Source organism: Piliocolobus tephrosceles, chromosome 11 (genome assembly GCF_002776525.5).
Source record: "Piliocolobus tephrosceles isolate RC106 chromosome 11, ASM277652v3, whole genome shotgun sequence".
NCBI classification, from domain to species: domain Eukaryota; kingdom Metazoa; phylum Chordata; class Mammalia; order Primates; family Cercopithecidae; genus Piliocolobus; species Piliocolobus tephrosceles.
In genome coordinates this window covers 45,469,021-45,490,107 of record NC_045444.1, presented here as the reverse complement: position 1 = coordinate 45,490,107, position 21,087 = coordinate 45,469,021, and the positions used below count along the sequence as shown (strand labels likewise).

Below are 21,087 nucleotides of genomic sequence, written 5' to 3'. Positions count from 1 at the left end.
GGAAAGGGCTACATCAGGAATTCGCCCATCCTTTGCCTAGAGAATATTTTGTAAATTGAATATGGCATTTTTCAGCTTAGCACAAAGTTAGTCTCACAAGCCTTCTGTACCTAATATTACAGACACCCAATCAATGAACTGGAGCTAGCACAAGAAATGAAATTAATCTGATATTTCAGATTCAAACCATTTCATATGCCATTATCATCAAGGTATCAGGACCTTATCCTGCAGGCCAGTGGTTCTAAAACTTCTGGATTTCAGAGACCAAAACAAAACAATGTTTTAATTTAAAATTAAGAAAGAACTGTCACTTTTGTCCAGTAGGACATCATTATTTTTCTCATTCTGCACAGACTTCAGCATAAACTTACTGAATAGCACTTCTGCAAATATGATTTTGGGAACTAACGAAGGGCGGGATGAATCAGATCTGCTACTATATAGAAAGACTTTTAGAGGCATGTGGAAGATGAAATAGATGAAATGAACAGAAAGTAAGAAAACCAATAAGGAAGCCATTAGAATATCAAGAAATAAGTCCCTATGAAGTAAGTAATGGGAATACAGAGCAATCATAAAACATAAAAATTCATCAGATGTAGGGCTGTGAGAAATAGAGAAAAAACAGGTTTTTGGTACTTTCTACTGGTGAGATAAATTACTATGCCATTCATTAAAAATACTGATTATAAGGGAGCAGATTTAGATAATGAATTTCATTTGATTCTTGAATGCTGAAGTGTCCAAAGGCTTAAAGGGACACTCACTGTTCATTAAACAATTTTCATGACTCACAACAAAACATGTAGATTATATGGCTATATACAAGACAAAAAGTGTTAATATCAGCATATAGGTATACATATCAGTATACATAATGTCAGTATATAGGAGGAATATTTTGGCTAGTTTTGCTATTGGCTTAAGTTCAAAATCAAACCTTTTCCTGGTTCCTACAATCCAATTTTGTCCATATTTATTCAAATATCCTCAGCCTGAGGCAATCAGTTTTTTTCCCTCGGAATTCTTTGAACAATTAAATAAAATGTTATTCTTTTAACAATGTATTATCTCTTCTGCTGTCTAGAACTACAGGCCAAATGAAATCAGGGAATAAGTCTGTCTTCAAAGTACACTGCCTTGGGCATAATGAATCCTTAAACAAGTGGTTTTGGGGTTGTTTTCACTTTTTGGCTATTATAAACTGCTGTTACGAACAACTGTAAATTTCTGTGTGGATGTATGTTTTCAATATTCTTGGTAGGCATCCAATTTTCATTTTCTTTCTTTTTACCTTCATAATAGTTATTCATGCCACCGTTCCAACAACAGGTTTACTGGAAGTAGAGTCAATGAAATTTACTATTAATACTGTATAAGTCAGTGTTTGCTTTCAGAAAATTATTTCTAAGGTTTTAAATTATTTTCCCAACACAAATGCCCTTAAAACAATGCAATTAAAAAAAAAAAAAACCTTAAGGAGAAAATATTTGCAAATCATGTATCCAATAAGGAATTTAAATCTAGAATATATAAAGAACACTTACAAATCTAGAATATATAAAGAATACTTACAACTCAGTAATAAGACAACCGTACTTTAACTATGAGTAACTAATAGATCATGTAGTAACTTGATGCTTAGTATTTGGAGGAATTACTATTTTTCCAACTATAGGTTGATGCTAATAGCTGTGATGGCGGCAGCAGCTCGTCTGGAGTGGCTGCCGCAAAGATGCCAGCTGCAGCAGGGAAGGCATGGCAGGGTCTGTGTGCTCCATGGAGCCGGCAACAGGTGGGAGCCCTGATCACTTCCAAGTTGGTGGGGTAGGAGCCCTGTGCTCCCTGACCCAGCTGTGGTTATAGACTTGGGTATCCCGGTGTCTCAGGGGTCTGAGAAGCCTCCTTTCCCCACCCTCCCCCGGCTCCTGCTCCGATTTTGGAGCAAAGTTTTAGCCAAGCCTGGATGCTGTGTATGCACATGCTTGCGGCAGTACCGACACATCAGCCCACTGCCACCTTGGCCCCTCTGGACTTTGGGCACCAACAAGCACAGAGGGAGGCCAAGGGGAAACTGAGGGTGGCTTGGCATGGGTCTACAGGCATCCGTTGGCACGAACAGCCTGAGTGCCATGAACAGTAGCAGGAGGCAGACATGCTCCTGGGTGAAAAGGGGCAGGTCCCCAGTGAAATTCTACCTTCAAGCCTGGGATGGCCTGAAGCCTGGAGGCTTGGCTGCCAGTTCCCCGGACCAGAGTGAGACCTTATGGTGCTTATCCCACCGGAGTGAGACCTTATGGTGCTTATCCCAGGCCCATCCATTGCCTCCCATGGACCAATCAGCATGCACTTCCTCCCCTCTAAAGCCCATGAAAATCTCAGACTCAGCCAGATGTCAGGCCAACTTCCCTGTGGACAGGAACTACCCACTCCTGTCTGGTCTCCTCTCCACTGAAAGCTACACACTCGTTGAGATGACCTGCTTGCGGAAAGGAGCCACCCACTTTGGAATCCTGAGCTGTACTACTGCTCAATAAAGCCCCTCTTCGCCTTGCTAACCCTCCAATTGTCTGTATACCTCATTCTTTCTGGACGTGGTACAAGAACTCAGGACCCGCCAAATGGTGGGATTTGAAGAGCTGTAACACAAACAGTACTGAAACACCCCTCCCTACCCCCGCTCACCATGCTGTGAGCGACAAGGAGAGATCTCTGACCCTTCGGGGAGACCAGACCTAGGGGCTCCCTGAACCAGGGCTGTGACAACCTCTCTGGGGCTCTGTAGTTCCTGGTGTCTCCAAGCTTCCAGGTGCCACCGTGTTCCTCAGTGCCCACAGAAGCTGCTGCCTGTGGTACACCCGATTCACCCACAGCCTCACAGGGCACCAGCGCCTACAGCTGCCCGCCCCACTGTACCCAGTGTGCCTGGCTGTAAACAGTGGCCGGCCCCTGCACTCACTTGCTCATGCACCCCTCGCCGATCCATGTCTGGCTCACCCTTGACAGGCGTGGGATCCGAACTGATAGCACAAATCGAACAAAGCCTGCCAGTCCCGAGTAGGCAGAACACACCCAGCAGGCCCAAGCAAAGGCTTCTAGCTGGAAAAGCAACACTCCAAGGATCCTGTGACAGCTGTACCATTTTACAATCCCACCAACAATGTATGAAGGTTTCAATTTCTCCACCACTTACCAACACCTGTGATTGTCCACCTTTTTTTTTAAATTTTGAGACAGGGTCTCAGCTCTGTTGCCCAGGCTAGAATGTAGCGATGAAATCACAGATGACTGTGGCCTTGACTTCCTGGGACCAAGCAATCCTTCTACCTCGGCCTCCAGAATAGCTGAGACTACAGGCATGTAACACCATGCACAGCTAATTTTTAAATTATTTATTTGTAGAGACTGGGTCTCACTATGTTGCACAGGTCTCAAATTCCTGGGTTCAAGCAATCCTCCCAGATTTGACCTCCCAACTCAGGCCTGGGATTACAGGCATGAGTCACTGTGCCCAGCCTGTCCATCTTTTTTATTTTGGCTATGCTAGTTGGTGTTAAGTATCTTACTATAGTTCTGACTTGCATTTCCCTAATGACTAATACTTTTTCATGGGCTTATAAGCCATTAATATATCTTTGGAAAAGTGTTTATTAAAGTCCTTTGTCCATTTGAAACTGGGTTATCTTTTTATTGCTGGGAGGTAAGAGTTCTTCATATATTCTGGATACAAGTCTCAGTATCCAGTAAGATACATGCTTTGCAAATATTTTCTCTCGTTCTGTGGATTGTCTTTTCACTCTCCTGGTACTGATGCACACAAATTTAAGTTTTTATGAAAACTAATTAAACTTTTTGCCTCCCGACTATGAGCATTCATATGACACTAGATGGAAGTAATTAAATTTACACTGGAGTTTCATAGAGTTTTCTTTCTTTTTCATTAACTTTCCAGTCTCTATCCAGACAGGTAACAGATTTGGCTCCCACAGTAAATACTTTTCCTCAGTTATTTCCAATTCAAAAGGCTATCTGTTATATGGTGAATTGTATGGTATGTGAATTATAACTCAATAAAATAAGGGGAGAGGGTAGAAGACTATCTAGCCCAACCAAAGTAGTTGAAATACTATATGGTGTATCTAAGAAATCATCAATAAGATAGCTTGGAGACTTACTGGCTATAGATACTCTATGCACAGTGAAAAGAAAATAACTTTCCAAGACTTTATATAACTAGTAGGCATCCAATTTTCATTTTCTTTCTTTTTACCTTCATAATAGTTATTCATGCCACCTTTCCAACAACAGGTTTACTGGAAGTAGAGTCAATGAAATTTACTATTAATATTGTATAAGTCAGTGTTTGCTTTCAGAAAATTATTTCTAAGGTTTTAAATTATTTTCCCAACACAAATGCCCTTAAAACAATGCAATTAAAAAAAAAAAAACCTTAAGGAGAAAATATTTGCAAATCATGTATCCAATAAGGAATTTAAATCTAGAATATATAAAGAACACTTACAACTCAGTAGTAAGACAACCGTACTTTAAAATGAGTAAAAGAGCTATTATAAATAGGCATTTCTTAAAAACATACAGTAAATGGCCAATTAGCACAACTAATGATGTACAACATCATTAGTCACCAAGGAAATCCAAATCAAAACCACAATGCGATACATACCACTTCATACGCATTGAGATGGCTAGAATAAGAAAGTAAGATAAGTGTTGGTGAGGATGTGGAGAGAATGGAATCCTCATACACACAAACGGGAATGTAAAATGATCTAGCCAGTTTGAAAACAGTATGGCAGTTCCTCAAATGATTGAACACAGAGGTTACACATTACTCAGCAATTCCATTCCTTTCTTTTATGAGATAGGGTCTCACTCTGGCCCAAGTAGTAGTAAAGTGGTGCCATCATAGCTCACTGAAGCCTCAACCTTCTGAGCTTAAGGGATCCTTTCAATCTCAGCCTCCCCAAAAGTTAGGACTACAGATGTGCACCACCACATCAGGCTAGTTTTAAAAATTTTTTGTAGAGGTGGGGTATCACTATGTTGCCTAGGCTGGTCTTGAACTGCTGGCCTTAAATACTCCTGACGTTTGGTCTCCCAAGGTGCTGGGATTACAGGCATGAGCCACCATGCCCGGCTCCATTCTTAGTACATACCAAATACAAGTGAAAACACAAGTCCACACAGAAACTTGCATATGAATGTCTACAGCAGCATTATTCATAATAGCCAAAAGGTAGAAACAACCCAAATGTCTATCAGAAAATAAATGGATAAACAAAATATGGCATACCCATACAATGAAATAGTATTTGTCCACAAAAAAGAATAAAGTACTGACATATGCTACAACATAGATGAACACTGAAAATATGCTAAGTTAAAGAAGCTCTACCAACAAAAGACTACATAGTACCTGTTTCCACTCATGTATATGAAAATCCAAAATAGGGAAATCCACAGGTATAAAGTAGATTAATGGTTGCTTTGCACTGGTAGGGGAAGGAGGATTAGAGAAGTAGTGCAGCGATAACCATAATGGTTGTACAGCTGTGAATACACTGAAGACTACTGAACTTTAAATGGGTAAACTGTATGGTATGTAAAATTATAACTTAATAAAGTCATTTCTTAAAGAATTTTAAAGATACTTGCAAATTTACATTAATGTTATCCACTGGCAAATGATTAATCATTAAAAATCATGTAATGCACAGAAACAGAAACTAGCCCAGAATGATATTCTTTTCCTGGGCTCCTCATTTCCATTAGTTAATGACTTGACTGTGAAGTCAATAAATTCTGCTTTGAAAAACTTCCAGAACAACATTACCTTCGCCATGAGCAACAACTTAAGACTTTGAGCTCTTCCTTGTTTGAAATATTCATGTGATGGAGAGTACCCATCTCCACACCAATGCAGAAGAAACTCCTATCACTCCTCTGTACACTTTAAGACCAAATTGACAAGTTTTGTTTCCACGGAGGAACGTTATATATCTTTTTCTTCTTCAGACAGGGTCTTGTTCTGTCACCTAAACTGGAGTGCAATTGCATGATCAAGGGTCACTGCAACCTCAACCTCCTGGGCTCAAGCAATCTTCCCGCCTCAGCCTCCTGAGTAGCTGGGACTAAGACGTGTGCTACCATGCCTGGCTAATTTTTTTTTTTTTTTGTAGAGAGGGGTCCCACTATGTCACTGAGGCTGGTCTCTAACTCCTGGCCACAAGTGACCCTCCCACCTTGGCCCCCCAAAGTGTTGAGATTAAAGGAGTGAGCCACCATGCCCAGTCTCTTTTTCTTATATGCAATATTCATTACAGAGCTAGTTGTGTTTTCCTGCGATCTTCTTGATAACCGAAATGAGAGCAAGTTTAACTTAAAAATGCTGCAGTGTTTATGTAATGCCTATCAATGTTACAATTCTGACCCACTCTCCATATTTCTTACTCTCAGTATTCTGTATTTTTTCTTACCCTATTTTAAATTGTTTTCATTTTCTTGTTTAATTGTATATGCATCTATGTATTTATTTCCTTGAAAGCTACACTTGCATAAGGTAGATTTTTAAAAAATTAATGACCACTGGTTCTGCACTATGCAAAATATGCAATGGTACTGATCTCTATAGCAGTTATCCACAAACTAAAAAAAAGGTATCAATAACTTTAAAAAGCCCCTATAACCTTATTAAAAGCCTCCTTTTAAAATTATTTCATATTAAAAGTAATCAAACTCTCAACAAAGCAAAACAGTCAGAACAAATACTAAACAGACTAGTGCTTCCTTAAAGTTACAGAAAAATATACCAAATCAACATAAAAATGTACATATTCACAAATAACCCATTTTTACTTTTAACAATATGAATTATAGAAATTAAATTTTCCTTTAAAAACATGGAATTACAGAAATTAAATCTTCCTTTAAAACATGTAAATTTTGCTTACTATCACTAAAGACGTAAGATGATCATAGTTTTCAATCATTCAAATTGTAATAAAAATTTAAAGATGGGATAGCAGAAGTAACAGCAAGATTAGTAACAGGTGAAGCGCAGCTTACAAATGGCTGAGAACTAAAAGATATTCTAAGTTCCGTTCGGAACTTAGAATCTACATTTTCCCAAAGAAACAATGCTATCCAGAGTCTTGGATTCTTAAGCTCAAGTATATTACATAATAATCACGTAACTGAGAGAAACCACCTGTATTTCTAGATTTCAGAACCTTATAGATGAACTGACACAAATATCCGTCTTAACTAAAAACAGAAGTAAAAAAAGGTTCTATACAATGTCAAGCACTATATAAGGTGTTCCCATAGTAAGTCCATAACATAACTGAAATTGATATATCATGTCCTACCCCGACCCTCTTTTCTCTGAAGCTTCAGATTTACCAAGTGCCTGAGATAATGGAAGTTTTATGTCTCCAATAGTTGGGAGTTAAAACACTTCAACAATTTTCTTTTTTTTTTAATGTTGCCTCTGGCCAGGTGCGGTAGCTCATGACTATAATCCCAGCACTTTCGGAGGGTGAGGCAGGAAGACTGCTTGATCTCCCAAGTTCAAGACCAGCCTGGGCAATATAGTGAGACTTACACTATAAATAAAAACAGACTTACAACAGATAAACAGACTTACAACAGAGAAATAAAATACTGGCCAGGCATGATGGTTCGCGTCTACAAAAAATTTAAAAATCAGCACAGTGTGATGCGCACACCTGTGTTCTCAAGCTACTCAGGAAGCTGAGGTGGGAAGACTGCTTAAGCCCGGGAGGCAGAGGCTTCAGTGAGCTGAGATCAGTGCCACTACACTCCAACCTGGGTGAGAGTGTGAGACCCTGTCTCAAAAACTAAAAAATTTCAAAACGCTCCCTTTGACATTGAGTAGTCTTAACAATGCTAAATAAAACTAAACATACTATACGTAATTTAATATTTGGATAAATTATACTATTCCCTACAGATATTACCTTAAACCAATGTAAAGCCAGGAAATCATAATGGTAACAGTAAGTTAAAAATAAAAATAATTATAAATAAAAATAACAATTATAAATAATTATAATTAGTAATACCTGAACCCTTATACTATGTTCTAGGCACTGTTCCAAGTGCTTGACATGTATTCTTTCTTTCAATTAATCTTAACAATATGATGAACAATCTTGTTCATCTTACATCTCACATATAGATGTGGCTGTATGAAGAAACCACTATCACTATCACCATTTTACAGAAGAAAAAACAGATAAATAAAATACTGGCCAGGCAAGATGGCTCGCATCTATAATCCCATCACTTTGGGAGACTGAGGTGGGAGGATTGCTGGAGGCCAGGAGTTTGAGTCCAGCCTGGGCAGCATAGCAAGATCCCATCTCTACAAGAAAAATTTTTAAAAAAAATTAGCCACATATGTGTGTGTGTTGGGGGGAGGGGGGTGGGGGAGGGTGTGCACCTGTAGTCCCAGCTCCTCAGGAGGCTGAGGCAGGAGGATCGCTTGTGCCCATAAAGTTGTGGCTGTGCTAAGTCATGATTGCTCAACTATTCCACAAGCTGAGTGACAGAGCAGGACCCTGTCTCTTAAAAAAAAAACAAAAACAAAAAAGTGAAACACTTTGTTTAAGAACATAGGAGTTTCAATTTTGAAATCAAAACTAAAAAAGCAAAGCAGGCTAAAAATGGTTGAATTATGGTTGAAACTGCTCCCATACCATTAAAAAGAAAAAAGTGATTAAAAAACTGATTGTAAGCAACTTAAAGCATCTAAAAATCATTAAGAAAATCCCTAAAATTTATAAAAATAATTTATCTTAAGAATCAATAAACATTTTAAAAATTCTACTTGGTTTGGTTTTTGGGTGTTTGCAAGTAATTTCTGAATTTTACTTGGATAGTTAAAGACATTAAAATTTTGGAATAGAATGAAATCAACACTAATATGTTACTACAACCAACATTTAGGTGGGGTCATTTTGAAGTCATTAACATGGAATTTTTTTTTTTTTTTTTTTTTTTTTTGAGACGAAGTCTCACTCTGTTGCCCAGGCTGGAGTGCAGTGGTGCAATCTCAGTTCAGTGCAAGCTCCAGCCTCCTGGGTTCACGCCATTCTCCTCTCAGCCTCCTGAGTGGCTGGGACTACAGGCGCCCTCCACCACACCGGGCTAATTTTTTGTATTTTTAGTGGAGACGGGGTTTCACCATGTTGGCCAGGATGGTCTCGATTTCCTGACCTTGTGATCTGCCCGCCTTGGCCTCCCAAAGTGCTGGGATTACAGACGTGAACCACTGTGCCCGGCCAACATTTAAATGTTTTTTTTAAAAAAATGCTGCTATTTGTTTAACATAATAAGAAATTGACTTTTTTTTTTTTTTGAGACGGAGTTTCACTCTTGTTGCCCAGGCTGGAGTGCAATGGCACAATCTCGGCTCACCACAACCTCCACCTCCTGGGTTCAAGTGATTCTCCTGCCTCAGCCTCGTGAGTAGCTAGGACTACAGGCATGTGCCACCACACTCAGCTAACTTTTTAGTAGAGACGGGGTTTCTCCACGTTGGTTAGGCTGGTCTTGAACTCCCGACCTCAGGTGATCCACCCACTGTGGCCTCCCAAAGTGCTGGGATTACAGGTGTGAGCCACCATGCCTGACCAGAAATGGACTTTTTTTTGAATAATCTACAACATTAAGAACAAGTTAGAAGAAACAGTTTGAAACAGTCATATCTTAAGGAGAATGTCAATAAATTTACTAAATATATTCAGGACTTTAGCACCTACACTATTATTATTATTATAACAATTATAAAAAACAAATGCAGCAGTAGCTAAGATTTATATAGTGTTTACCATATGCCAGGTACTATTATCATTTAACATACAGCACTGTCATGTAACTGTAACAACTGGATAAAGTAGGTGATACTAAGACAAAAAGATGTCAGCCAGTGCAGTGGCTCACACCTGCAATCCCAGCACTCTGGGAGGGAAGGATGGGCAGAATGGTTGAGCCCAGGAGTATAAGACCTGCCTGGGCAACATAATGAAACTCCACCTCTTCAAAAAAAACACAAAAATTAGCTAGGTATGGTGGCACATGCCTGCAGTCCTAGCTGCTGGGGGAGAGGCTGAGGTGAGAGGATCACTTGAGCCTGGGAGATCCAGGCTGCAGTGAGTTGTGATTGCACCACTCACTCCAGCCTGGGTAACAGAGTGAGATCCTGTCTCAAAAAAAAGAAACAAACACTCAAAAACAATCACAACAGAAAAAGATGTCAATAGCTAGTAAGTCATGAAACATGACTCCTCTCTAGGCAGTATAGTCTGGTTTCAAAGTTTGTGTTCCTCATTAATAAGCTATATATATTTTTAAAAGTAGACAAAAATTAGTAGACAAAATTTTACGAAGACAATACGGGAAAACACAATTCTGTGCTCTTTATATGTCACCATGATATTTCTATAAAAGGCAAAATATATGATTCTACACCTCTAGGAATCATAAACTTGTCTAGCAGCAGAAAATGTACAATATCAATTGATATTTAAAATGAGACCAGGTTCCACTGAGCTGGAGTTTAAAATAAAACAGAGACCAGGTAAACAGTTCATATAGTCAATTAAGAAATGGGTAGTAGATATGGGCATTTTCTTTTTCTTTCTTTTTCTTTTTCTTTCTTTTTTTTTTTTTTACTTCAGTCTTGCTCTGAATATATCTTACAGAATGCTTACTACTGTGTAGGAACATTTTTATGAGACTGTCATATATCAGATCATATAATATATAAATATATGAATATTTAATACAAACAAATTTTCAAAGGATTCTTTTAGATTACCTCAAGATCAGGCTTTTGCAAATCAAACATTAATTATAACATTCAGCCAAAAATGCAATGGCTTAAATTTGTTACAATGATAAGCCATTTCAAAATCCAAAGAACCTAGTCAGGCATGGTGGTATGTGCCTATAATCTCAGTTACTTAGGAGACTGAGGTGAGAGGATCATTTGAGCCAGAGTTTGAGACCAGTCTCGGCAACATAGCAAGACCCCGTTTCAAACAAAATGAAATGAAAAGCTTGTGCTCCTAACGAAAACTAGCTATATAAGAGTAGATGGATATACCAATATAAACTCATTACTCACCATAAAAATCACATTTAAAAATTCATGTAAAAGACTTTTAGCACTTTTGTAACAAGATAACCTGTTAATTTAAAAATCACTCAACATTCAAAGCAAAATATTTAGAAGTTGTAATCTCAAAGAAAAACACTTAACATTTGTTATTTCACCACTGCTTTGTGTATATGCAGAGAAAAGTCAGATGAATGAGTGTGATCTTAGAGGAAAAGGAGGTACAGTTTTTGTTCCTCCGACAAAGCCATTCACATTGATTGACCAGTTTAAATTTATACTTAAAATTGATACTTATGTTTATACGTACAAAGTTTTCCAAGTCTTTGGAAAAGACTTTTTTTTTTTTTTTTTGAGATGGAGTCTCACACTGTCACCCAGGCTGGAGTGCAGTCTCATGATCTCGACTCACTGCAACCTCCACCTCTGGGTTCAAGCAATCCTCCCACCTCAGCCTCCCAAGTAGCTGGGATTACAAGCATGTGCCACCACGCTCAGCAAATTTTTTTGTATTTTTAGTCGAGATGGGGTGTCGCCATGTTGGCCAGGCTGGTCTCGAACTCCTGACCTCAAATGATCTGCCAGTCTCGGTCTGCCAAAGTGCTGGGATTACAGGCGTAAGCCACCGTTCCCAGCCCAAAAGTATGATTTTATATGAGGTTACAATCTGTTATTCATAATTCTGAAGTCCAAAAAGTTTGAAAAATTATTATTCATTTTGCTACATATATATTGGTTTTGATTACAGGATGCCTCAGATCCAGCTACTACATTTTTAAAATACCCTCAAAAGAGTGGCCCTAGGGATTTTGAAAAAGGCTGTATACATATATTCCAAATAAAAATGTTACCTGATATTCAGAATCCAATCTAAATGAAGCGTCTCTTGAGTGATAGGTATCATTTAAACTACTTCCTCTACTTCCAGACATCATCCTAGTGCTTAAGGAGCTGGAGGGTTGAACAGAAATTCTTCTTGGAATCCTTGAAGGTTTAGACTCCATTCTTACAGATTTTTCTGTGAAATGAAAATTTTCATTAATTGCCTTTGGGAAAACATGAAAGCCTTTAATGATTAATCCTCCTTAATCATTAGCTCAAATAAAAAATTAACTATACAAATTAACCATATCTGACAAGGTAAATTGTGAAATGATCACCACTTCTCTTCCACAAAGCAGAAGTTCATCAAAGGTTTTCTACCATCCGTTAAAGGAAGCAAACGAACATGGTAAAAGTGGAATGAAGCACTCTGAGGTCTGTTGTTTCCAAAATCTGGGCTCTATTCCTTACTCAATTTTGTCTATTACATATTCAACATGAATTTGTTCTTGACTCTCTTGGTATTCTCTAATTTTTGTGTTCAATGCTCATACCTGTCGTACTATTTGCATACCCTTTAACACAATGTTCTCATAAACCTTTGTTTATGTGCCTGGAAAGTCTATACATTACCCACCCAATTCTTGGTCATCGGTTTAAACACAAGTACCTTTCTTCTCTGCATATGTTTCTATTTCATACATACTTTTCATACTACTATGTGTTTTAATTTGTTTACCTTTCTATTTCCCCATCTCAACAATGAATTTTCTAGGTCAGAATCATTTAAAGTATTTTAAAATCACTGCCTGGGATATGAATGAACTTTCTTTTTATTTATCACTCATAGTAGGATCTCTTAATTATAACAAAAATAATAGCAACAGCTGATATTTATTAAGTATTATATGCACGGTCTGACAGTAAGGACCTTCTGATTAACTGTTAGTTCACTGAATCTGCAGACCAACCCTGTGAGACAGGTATTATATTATCTCCACTTTATAAATAAGAAAACAGGCACTGAGAGTTTAAGTTATTTGTATGTGATCACAGAGCTAATAAAGTGTTTCTCAAAATGTTTCCAAAGATTGTTTATGGTACTACTGGAAAATGACACTTTAAGTAAAAAGGTCAATCTATAAATCTACACATACAGTATGATTCTATTAATGCAAATAAAATGAATAAAACTTCTAAGAAAAAAAAACTAAAATGCTAAATTTATTTTGTGGAACTGAGTGCTTTCCACTTTACAGATTAATAATTTCCAACTTTTCCTCACTAAACATTTCTAAATCCAGGACAAAAGTAATGATTACCCATGCCTGATTATTAAACATATATAAATGGAATCATACAATGAGTACTCTTTTGTATCCAGCTTCATTTGCTCAACACTATATTTGTGAGATTCATCTGTGTTGTTGTATGCAGTTTTAAGTTCACTCTAATTTCTTTACATAGCATTCCACTATATGAATGCACACAATTTATTTTCCCATTCTACCATGAATGTTCACTATATTGTTTCCATTTGGGAGCTGTAATAGTGCTACTATAAAGACACTACTACTATAATTTAAAAAGCTTTTTTTTTTTTCCTGAGACAGAGTCTTGCTCTGTCGCCAAGGCTAGAGTGAAGTGGCACGATCTCCGCTCACTGCAAGCTCCGTCTCCTGGGTTCATGCCATTCTCCGGCCTCAGCCTCCAGAGGAGCTGGGACTACAGGCACCCACCAAAACATGTGGTTAATTTTGTGTATTTTTAATAGAGACAGGGTTTCACCATGTTAGCCAGGATGGTCTCCATCTCCTGACTTCGTGATCTGCCCACCTCGGCCTCCCAAGGTGCTGGGAATAGAGGCATGAGCCACCATGCCTGGCCTTAAAAAGATTTTCAAATATTCTGAGGCAAGGATTTACAAGGCCTCTGACTGTATCTCATATAAGTGGAATCATACAATATTTGTCTTTTCATGATTGGCTTATTTCCCTTACCCTAATGTCCTCAAAGTTCATCAATATTGTACCATATGCCAGAATTTCCTTCCTTTTTATGGCTGAACATTATTGCATTGTATGCATAGTATGCATAGTCATGCATCACTCAAGAACAGGAATATATTCTAAGAAATGCATCTTTAGGTGATTTCGTCACTGTGCAAAAATAACAGTGTATATACACAAACCTGAATGGTATACTCTAATACCTGGATTATATGGTATAACCTATTGTTTCTAGACAGCAAACCTGTATAGCATGCGACTGTACTGAATACTGTAGACAACTGTAATACAATGGTAAGTATTTATATATCTAAACACAGAAAAGACACATTAAAATAATTAAGAATAGTCAAATCATAGAGAAAGAAGATTGGTGGTTGGCGGGGGATGGGGAGTTGTTTAATGAGTGTGAAATTTTGGTTTTACAAGATGAAAAGAGTTATGGAGATAGATGTTAGTGATGCTTGCACAACATTATGAATGTATCCAATAATACTGAATTGTACACAAACATGGTTGAGATGGTAAAATTTATGTTCTCTGTATTTTATCACAAAAAAATAACAGATTGGGGGGATGGTGCATGTGGTCAGCAAGCTGTTGAATTAACACCTGTATCTGGAGCAGTAGAATCTCAGATTCTTCCCCAGTTCCATTCCCCTAGAGTATTTATTCTCTGGAGAATAAAGATTTCCTAGATAACACTCTTGTGTCCTCCACGCCTCCCATCTCCCACACACGACGTACAATCATCTCTGCAGGAGTTTAGGCATGGTTCAGTCTAAGGAATAAAAGAAAATTTATACATTCAATATTGAGACCCAAAGACTCTTTCATGGTCCTGTTTCTACAATGCTGTCAGGAGACTAAGGGATTCTACTCTTGGATCACCAAACACCGGTGATAAGATTTCTGAATATCATTTGAAATGTCTTCACTTCAATAGCTAGCCTTTCACTAAACCATTCTATCCTACAGCAAAGGCTGCTAGTCACCAAGAGTTTCTCATCAGGACTTTTAGTGCTTCCCTCTAACTGACAAACATCAAGGACTACCACGTAATCAAGGAAGGCCTCCAATATGAAAGAAAGACCAAAGTATACAATAGTAACAACAAAACTTTAAGATGCTGCAGGGAGGCTGGGCGCGGTGGCTCAAGCCTGTAATCCCGGCACTTTGGGAGGCCGAGACGGGCGGATCACCAGGTCAGGAGATTGAGACTATCCTGGCTAACATGGTGAAACCCCGTCTCTACTAAAAAAAAAAAAATACAAAAAACTAGCAGGGCGCGGTGGCGGGCGCCTGTAGTCCCAGCTACTCGGGAGGCTGAGGCAGGAGAATGGCGTAAACCCGGGAGGCGGAGCTTGCAGTGAGCTGAGATCGGGCCACTGCACTCCAGCCTGGGCGACAGAGCGAGACTCTGTCTCAAAAAAAAAAAAAAAAAGATGCTGCAGGGAGAGGAAAATTTGGGGGAAAGGGGTTTATTTCTATCCTCACAGAGATCAAATAACATTCATTCATTGGGAGGAAATGTTTGCAATCTACCCATCTGACAAAGGGCTAATATCCAGAATCTACAAAGAACTTAAACAAATTTTATAAGAAAAAAATCAAACAACCCCATCAAAAAGTGGGCAAAGGATATGAACAGACACTTCTCAAAAGAAGACATTTATGCAGCCAAGAGACACATGAAAAAATGCTCATCATCACTGGTCATTAGAGAAACGCAAATCAAAACCATAATGAGATACCATCTCACACCAGTTAGAATGGTGATCATTAAAAAGGCAGGAAACAACAGGTGCTGGAGAGGATGTGGAGAAACAGGAACACTTTTACACTGTTGGTGGGACTGTAAACTAGTTCAACCATTGTAGAAGACAGTGTGGCAATTCCTCAAGGATCTAGAACTGGAAATACCATTTGACCCAGTCATCGCATTATGCAAAGGATTAGACCCAAAGGATTATAAATCATGCTACTATAAAGACACATGCACAAGTATGTTTATTGCTGCACTATTCACAATAGCAAAGACTTGGAATCAACCCAAATGTCCATCAATGATAGACTGCATTAAGAAAACGTGGCACAGGGCCGGGCGCAGTGGCTCAAGCCTGTAATCCCAGCACTTTGGGTGGCCGAGACGAGCGGATCACGAGGTCAGGGGATCGAGACCATCCTGGCTAACACGGTGAAACTCCGTCTCTACTAAAAAAATACAAAAAACTAGCGGGGCGAAGTGGCAGGCGCCTGTAGTCCCAGCTACTCCGGAGGCTGAGGCAGGAGAATGGCATGAACCCGGGAGGCGGAGCTTGCAGTGAGCTGAGATCCGGCCACTGCACTCCAGCCTGGGCGACAGAGCGAGACTCTGTCTCAAAAAAAAAAAAAAAAAAAAAGAAAAGAAAATGTGGCACATAAACACCAAGGAATACTATGCAGCCATAAAAAAGGATGAGTTCATGTACTTTGTAGGGACATGGATGAAGCTGGAAACCATCATTCTGAGCAAACTGTTGCAAGGACAGAAAACCAAATACCGTATGTTCTCACTCACAGGTGGGAATTGAACAATGAGAACACTTGGACACAGGGAGGGGAACATCACACACTGGGGCCTGTCGTAGGGTGGGGGGAGGGGGGAAGGATGGCATTAAGAGAAATACCTATTGTAAATGACAAGTTAATGGGTGCAGCACACCAACATGGCACATGTATACATATGTAACAAACCTGCAAGTTGTGCACATGTACCCTAGAACTTAAAGTATATAAAAAAATTCATTCATAAAATAAGAACAGGATGGGTGAGAATACAAAGACAGCATAATCAAGAGCTTATGGAAATTCAAAATGCCATATACTTGTTAAAATGAGATACACTGAAATAAATTCAACATAAGGATTGGGAGTAAGCTGCAGAAACCTCCTGGAAAGCAGAACCAAAACAAATAGCAAATTAACATGAAAATAATTATCCAGAGAGTTATCATTTGACTGTGGTTACAGAAAAAGGAAATATAGAGAAAATTACCAAATAAACTTTTCTAGAAACGAAGAACAGAACTCTCCAAATTGAAAGGGCTCAAGACTACGTAAGAAAAAAGACCAACACTAAGCACAATATATCACCGTGAAAATGCAGAAACCAGAAGTAATGGAAAGATCCTGTAAGTTACTAGAATGGAAAAAATGGGTCACATACAAAGAGAATGTAATCAGAACAGCTTAACAGCAACAATAAAGACTTAAGACAATGAAATAATGCTTATAATACTGAGAAAAATGTTTAGCCTTGAATTCCAATCTAGCAAGTAAATTTGAAGTGGAGAACAGAACATGTTTCCAGACATGGAAGGTCTCAACAAAACAAAATGACCAAAAACACAACCAGATGAAGCTAAATGAAAAGCATGTCCCAGAAATAAGGGAGTGTGAGGCAGGAAATAACAAGATACGAAACCCAGGAAGCAGCAATAAACGGGAAGTTAAGGAAGATGGTATGCAGAAAGCATGGGAAGCAAACAATTCAGACTGGAGCAGGACCTCAGGTAGCAGAAGTTCTAACAAAAAAAAAAGCATCACATGGAAACTATATCTCACTGGCATGTGGTAGAGATGACGGTATAGCTGGAAAACACAGTGTGTATACAGAACAGAAGGCAATTTTAAGAATTAATTTTTTAACTTGGAAAAACTCAGCTGTTCATGAAAGGAGGCATGATTGTATTAGGTGAGCTCTTTAATATTTACATACTCATAATAATGTAAATACAGACTACTGAATCAATTTGTTACATATTGTGAGATGGAAGTGGGCAGTGGGAAATAAGATAGGAAACAATGAAAAACCATGAAATAACCATATAAACACCCTGTTTAGAAAAATGAAAGTACATAAGTCCTAAAAGAAACAGTAAATACTAGTGGGGCACTGCCTTTGCAAAGTGGGACTAAAAGGTAGGATAGGGTAAAAGGTAAGGAAAAGAAAGGACTGCTCTTTTACTTAGAAGCAGGATGACCATATTTCCCTATTTGCCCAGAACAGTCCTAGTTTATGTGCTGAAAAATTCTAATTTATGCTTATTATCCCAGAAAAATTATTAATAGTGCCTACGCTGTCTCTTAAAAGTGGCCTCATTTGGATGATAAAGCTTATGGTCACCTAAATTATAAATCTTTTCTACCATCAGCTTTTTACAAACTATATACGTATTTGGTAAGTCGATACAAAATACTTCATTAAAAAGAGGTAAATCCTGAACTGGAAATTTAAAAAGGCATTCATTAGGAGAAAGAACATTAATGGTTAAACACTGACAATGCAAAAGCCCACGAACAATTTAACAAGTAGCAGATGTGGTATTTTATCAAGGTAGCTAAGAAGACACTAAAGGTATATGCAATCTGAGAATTTTGGGAAACAAAATGCTTTTTAAAAGACATACACCAATATTAAGTTCTACGACAATAGTGCTTCTTAATAATACCTCTCATAGTTTACTCTGACTACATTTATACCCAGTTCTCACTTGCAGAACTAAACTAACCTAGTAGGAAATCTGCTTAAAACAAACCTCCTTGGGAGAAGGCAAAGAGGCAGAGTCCTCTGAGAGAGATAATTTGATATTGTATGAAACTATTTTTGGCAACTCCTCCACATAAATTGATTGAATTTTGACAATGTAGGTGTTACATGAAAACTTACGTAATTTGGTTGCATAAGTTGTAGGTCAAAAGCACAAAATATAGTGAAAAACAAAAATGTGCAGTCCTTGAGAAACTTCTATCGAATCACTTAGAAGGTTCTAAGATGCATCTTTTTAAGTTCATTCATTCATTTAACCAAGTTCTTTGGATATTCATGCACTACGCACAGTAATTAATACTCAACAAGCGAACGAGGTAGGGGGACAACACTAAACATTCTGTAAAGAAACTGTAACAATTTCTCTAACAGGGAACAAACTACACAATCACATAACTTCAATAGTACTAAGTGCTACAAAGGAAAAGGTATATAGGCTGGGCATGGTGGCTCACAACTGTAATCTCAGCACTTTGGGAGGCCGAGGTGGATCACTTGAGGCCAGGAGTTCGAGACCAGCCTGGCAAACACAGTAAACCCTATCTCTACTGAAATTACAAAAGTTAGCCAGGTGTGGTGGCACACGCCTGTGATCCCAGCTACTCAGGAAGCTGAGGCACAAGAATCACTTGAAGCCGGGAGGTAGAGGTTGCAGTGAGCTAACATCAGGCCACTGCACACCAGCCTGGGCAACAGAGAAAGACTGTCTCAAAAACAAAAAAAAAAAGAAAAAGGTATAAGTAAGAGCAGACCAGTGGAAAGAGGCATTTGAAGCTTAATGTTTTAAACCAAGACTTAAAGACAGTGCAAAAAAAGTTCACATGTACAATCTTTCTTCAATGGTCAATGAAATGGTCTTTTCCTTCTGTCACTATATCATGCTTTTTAAAATTCAGATTTCATTTCAGAGCTGGACAGTTAGGCTATCTTTCTGTCTGGTAATAAGAAACTTATGAGCAGGGCTGATTTTGTAGGTGTGGGCTCTGAGCTTCATTAAAAGTTTTGCAACTGCCATAGTGAAGTATGCCTCACTGAAGTCCCAGTCATGATAGATCCACTAGAATTTTATGCTCCCGTTCCTCATTAACAAGTCTATGGCCGGGCGCGGTGGCTCAAGCCTGTAATCCCAGCACTTTGGGAGGCCGAGACGGGCGGATCACGAGGTCAGGAGATCGAGACCATCCTGGCTAACATGGTGAAACCCCGTCTCTACTAAAAAATACAAAAATCTAGCCGGGCGAGGTGGCGGGCGCCTGTAGTCCCAGCTACTCGGGAGGCTGAGGCAGGAGAATGGCGTAAACCCGGGAGGCGGAGCTTGCAGTGAGCTGAGATCCGGCCACTGCACTCCAGCCCGGGCGACAGGGCGAGACTCCGTCTCAAAAAAAAAAAAAAAAAAAAAAAGTCTATGACTGAGGAATGCGAGGCACTGACAAGAGGCTAAGCTTTCTATTCTCCAGAATTGGTACTGAGTGTGTAAGGAATGTAATTAGCTACAAAGCCACAAAAAAAAACGTATGATTAGTATTTGAGATTTTTCACTTATTGAACTTTTTGACTTGTGAGATGAAAGTTTCTGGATGAAGACTCTCTGAAGCTGATAATGTAGCTGCTAGTTTACCTAATAAGACATACTGTTACTCTGTTAAGTATGCCTTCACCTTAAGGTATTTTAATAGTGGTTGACACAGCAACAAGAGTAAAAAACCTGTATTCATACCAATTCAACAATTTATGTAGTCCGTCTGTATCTCACAAACCTGTGGGCTTGCTTTAGCTATGAAAAAAATGAACTGTTTTTTAAATGGGTGACTCCATTCCTCTGGGCATCCTAAGAAACTCTGAAGAGATCCAGGACATAAACAAGGTAAGGACTCTTAACAGGTCACCTCCTCACAATAAGGTGGACTCCAAAAGACCACAACCTCAGATTAAGAGTTAAGCTATTAGGCCAGGTGCAGTGGCTCATGCCTGTAATCCTAGCACTTTGGGAGGCCAAGGAGGGCAGATCACAAGGTCAGGAGTTTGAGACCAGCCTGGCCAATGTGGCGAAACCGTCTCTACCAAAAATACAAAAAAAAAAAAAAAAAATAGCTGTACGTGGTGGCTCGCACCTGTAATCTCAGCTAATGCAGAGACTGAGGCGGGAGAACTGCTTGAATCTGGGAGGCAGAGGTTGCAGTGAGCCAAGATCATGCCACTGTACCTCAGCCTGAGCAACACAGCAGGACTCCGTCTTGAGGGGTGGGGGAAAGCGTTAAGCTACTAACAGAAGTAAACCAGCTCTTGTGCAGATTTACAGCCCAAGTTAATGTTGCCTGCTTGGTAAATGGAAGTTCAAATCCTGAATTTGGTTTAAGGTGGTCCCAATTCAGTAATCCACCAGGAACATGGCAGAAGCCAACATAAATCTTGCTAGAGGAATATACCTTCATGCTAACTTTCAAATTATTTCTACAAGTAAATTTTCAAGTATAACGAACAAGGGATAACTAAGTATA

The 21,087-nt window shown here is 38.9% G+C and overlaps 1 protein-coding gene across 9 annotated transcripts in view; it reads right to left on the bottom strand.

Annotated features, from left to right (window-relative positions):
• The window catches only part of MARCHF7 (membrane associated ring-CH-type finger 7), a 57,572-nt gene that overhangs the window by 28,082 nt on the left and 8,403 nt on the right, over nucleotides 1–21,087 (bottom strand). For all 9 annotated transcript variants that reach the window (XR_002732639.3, XR_004229202.1, XR_002732640.3 and 6 more), the window contains one exon: nucleotides 12,019–12,185. Coding sequence is in view for 6 of the 9 variants with exons in the window: in XM_023217380.3 (XP_023073148.1) it covers nucleotides 12,019–12,171 (153 nt within the window). In the remaining 3 variants the exon portion in view is untranslated. The remainder of the gene's footprint in view (nucleotides 1–12,018; nucleotides 12,186–21,087) is intronic.